The sequence below is a fragment of the Condylura cristata genome, unplaced genomic scaffold, assembly GCF_000260355.1.
Source record: "Condylura cristata isolate star-nosed mole 26May11 unplaced genomic scaffold, ConCri1.0 scaffold00029, whole genome shotgun sequence".
Taxonomy (NCBI): Eukaryota; Metazoa; Chordata; class Mammalia; order Eulipotyphla; family Talpidae; genus Condylura; species Condylura cristata.
In genome coordinates, this window is record NW_004567130.1 from 19,011,819 (window position 1) to 19,014,937 (window position 3,119).

The window sequence follows — 3,119 nt, forward strand, 5'->3', positions numbered from 1 at the left end:
GCACGGCTGGCTTTGTGGCTGTGGCCAGCTTCCCGCCAGCAGCCGGACAGTGAGCTGTTTCCTCTCGGCAGTGAGCTGGACTACCACGACGCCGCGAACGTCAACGACCGGTGCCAGAAGATCTGCGACCAGTGGGACCGGCTGGGCACGCTGACCCAGAAGAGGAGAGAGGCCCTGGAGGTACTGGCCCCCGCGGGTTCCCCGCGTGACGCCAGCGGCTGGTGCAGGCGGTGCACAGGCGGGACGGGAGATGCGAGCGTGGGAGCTTGGCGCTGCCCCCTTGTCCACGCCGCCCCCCGGTTAGCGGCCTCCGGGTCTCGCGGTCATCGTCTGAGGCCCCTCCCGTCACACCGTAATGGCACAGACTTTCTTCTTTTCATCGATTTATATGTGCTCACATCACCGCTCACTCTAAAGCAGCCTGCACCCCGGCCCGCTGTCGTCAGCACAGCCCACGTTCCTCCCTCCAGCCCGTGCCCGTCTCTGCCTCATCGTGGTGTTTTCTCTCGCGGCGATTTGCAGTAGCAGTCCCTGCTCTCCCCATGTCTTCTTCGGTTCTCTTCTGCTCCTCCGAGAAGTGGAACCACTCGATAGTTTCCCCTCCTGACTTACCTCACCGAGCACGAGCTCACGGTGAAGTTCTAGAAGTCCTGCTAGAAGAACCCACTGAGCTGGGCGGCTGAGTCAGGAGTCAGGACTCAGGATACAACCAGACGTGCCAGGGGCCGGGTGACCTGTGAAACAGGGTCGGGCAGGCTGGCCTTGTCCGGGGTGAGACGCCCCAGGCTCCTTCCACGGGGGAAGACTCGCCAGGCAAGGGGCTCCTTCCCAGCCCCCTGACTCGGATGAAAGCAGTTAAATACACGAGCGCCCACGGCCGTTTCCCACCCAGAGAAAGACCATTGCAGCAGGGGAGGGCTGCCAGGCTGTGCTAGAGACCGTGAGTGTATTTTCGGCCCAGAAGGGGAAAAAAGATTCTAGATTTACAAGACTGACAGCAGATGGGGTGCCCTCGCTGCTCCCCATCACCTCTGCCACGTGAAACAGGGTAGAGTCATTCCTGGTGCCGGCAGCCAGGTCTTGCCACGTCCCTAGGGCCAGAGGGGCCCACTAAGCTGAGCCCTGGACGAGGACCTGGGGACGGGGACGTTGGGTCCCTGGGGGAGGGGTGCGTCTTCTGTGCACACGGTGGGTGGTGAGATGGGCACCAGGCCGAGTTTCCTGGCTTGCTCACGGGAGCTGCAGGGGACCCGCCCTCCAGCTTACACAGCACGTCTTAGCTGAAAGCAAGTCACACCCTACCCTGCATCTACCCCGCAGTCTCAGATTTCCAAAAAGTAGCATTTCGTGCAGCACAGTGAGTATCTGGAAAGAAAGCTACCCGAGTGTCTCAGAGTTTCCTTGAGTCAGGCTGCACTTCAGAGGCCTGCACGGCTCAGCCTGGTCACCGGACAGTCTCTTACCGACGCATGTGGTGCATGAGAGCGCCGACATCAGCCAGCCAGAGACCAGTTTCTTACTCTGGAAGGTGCCAGTTACTTTGAGAGGTTAATTTAAATCTGTGATGACGCCTGCTTTTCTTTATCTCACCTTCAGAGGACGGAGAAATTGCTGGAAACCATTGATCAGCTCCATTTGGAGTTCGCCAAGAGAGCTGCCCCCTTCAACAACTGGATGGAGGGTGCCATGGAGGACCTGCAGGACATGTTCATCGTCCACAGCATCGAGGAGATCCAGGTGATGGCCGCCGCGCCCTCTGCTGTGTTAGACTCCGCTGGCGTTTGACAACCTGGTCGTTTTTTCTTTTAGATTTATTTGTTTATGTACACAGAACTGGGGTACAGGGCAGAGGTGCAGGGGGTGAAAGGATGCCCCAGAGAGAGAGCGGGGAGCAGAACAGGCAGATGGACGAAGTCCACTGCGGAGGGGGCAGTGGGGAGACAGGAGGGGTCTGGGGCGCCCTGGGGTCGCTCCCTGGCTGGGGCTGGAGCTCGTGCTGTGGGGGCTCCTCAGTGCTGCGCCCTACCCCGCCGCACCCCCCGGGAGGCCCTGAAGCCTTAGCTGCAGTGTGGGTGGATTCAGCTCCCAAACAGTCCTTCACTGAGGATCTTCAGATTGTGGGATGGGCAAGGAGCTGAAGGTGTCTGTACCAAACAGTTTTTCTAAACTACCAAGAATGTTTTCCTCGAGAGCCCCACAGCGTGCGTGCCGGGAAGGAGCTGTGACGCCTGTCACCCCGCACTCACGTCCGCTCGGGGCCTCTCTGTGTGCACTAGAGTCTGATCACCGCCCACGAGCAGTTCAAGGCCACGCTGCCAGAGGCGGACGGGGAGCGGCAGTCCATCATGGCCATCCAGAACGAGGTGGAGAAAGTGATTCAGAGCTACAACATCAGGATCAGCTCCAGCAACCCCTACAGCACCGTCACCATGGACGAGCTCCGGAACAAGTGGGACAAGGTGGGGCGGGGCTGGGATGGGCGTCCCTGAACACGAGGGCAGGGGAGCGAGCCCCAAGGTGCAGAGGGACCTAGCGGCTTCTCGGCACGGCCGGGAAGAGCCCCCAGTTGGGTTAGAGTGAACACTTAGGTGACGACGGTCAGCTGCTTCCGGAGCTGGTGGGGAAGGAAACTGGAGACGGTGTAGCTGACGGAGTCTCCTGTAGTATGGGCAGAGTCAGGGCACCAGGGCACCGCCGTCCTGCGGGGCTGTTTGTGGAGCCTCAGCTGCAAACTGGTGGCCGAAGCCTCTGTACAGTACTTGCACTGTGGGTGGACATGCCCCACGGAGCATCTCAGATGCAGAAAATGCCTCGGAAGACCACACCCGGGGGCTGCAAAGCGGCCTGCTAATCTGCTGCATCTTCAGTTTCCAGAAACTGCCGCTAATTTACTTGGAGTCAAATCGGGGTCCCGTGAGCCTTTTCTGGTCTCACGGAGAGAGCGTTATGCTTCAGTTTTACATACATGCATAAATGCCTGCAGGCATGGAAAAGCTTATGCCACTAAAGGAAGTGTTGTGAGGCTCCTGCAACGCTGTGCTGACAGTTCGACCCACAACCCCGGGGAAGCCCACGTTTCTGCACTTTGCTCTGCACCGGGCATATGAAGGAGCAGTGAC

General features: G+C 59.6%; 1 protein-coding gene across 1 annotated transcript in view; it reads left to right on the plus strand.

Annotated features, from left to right (window-relative positions):
• The window catches only part of ACTN2 (actinin, alpha 2), a 28,667-nt gene that overhangs the window by 17,736 nt on the left and 7,812 nt on the right, over positions 1–3,119 (plus strand). The window contains exons 12-14 of the mRNA XM_012730854.1: positions 72–180; positions 1,597–1,737; positions 2,277–2,486. Coding sequence (XP_012586308.1) covers positions 72–180; positions 1,597–1,737; positions 2,277–2,486 — 460 coding nt within the window. The remainder of the gene's footprint in view (positions 1–71; positions 181–1,596; positions 1,738–2,276; positions 2,487–3,119) is intronic.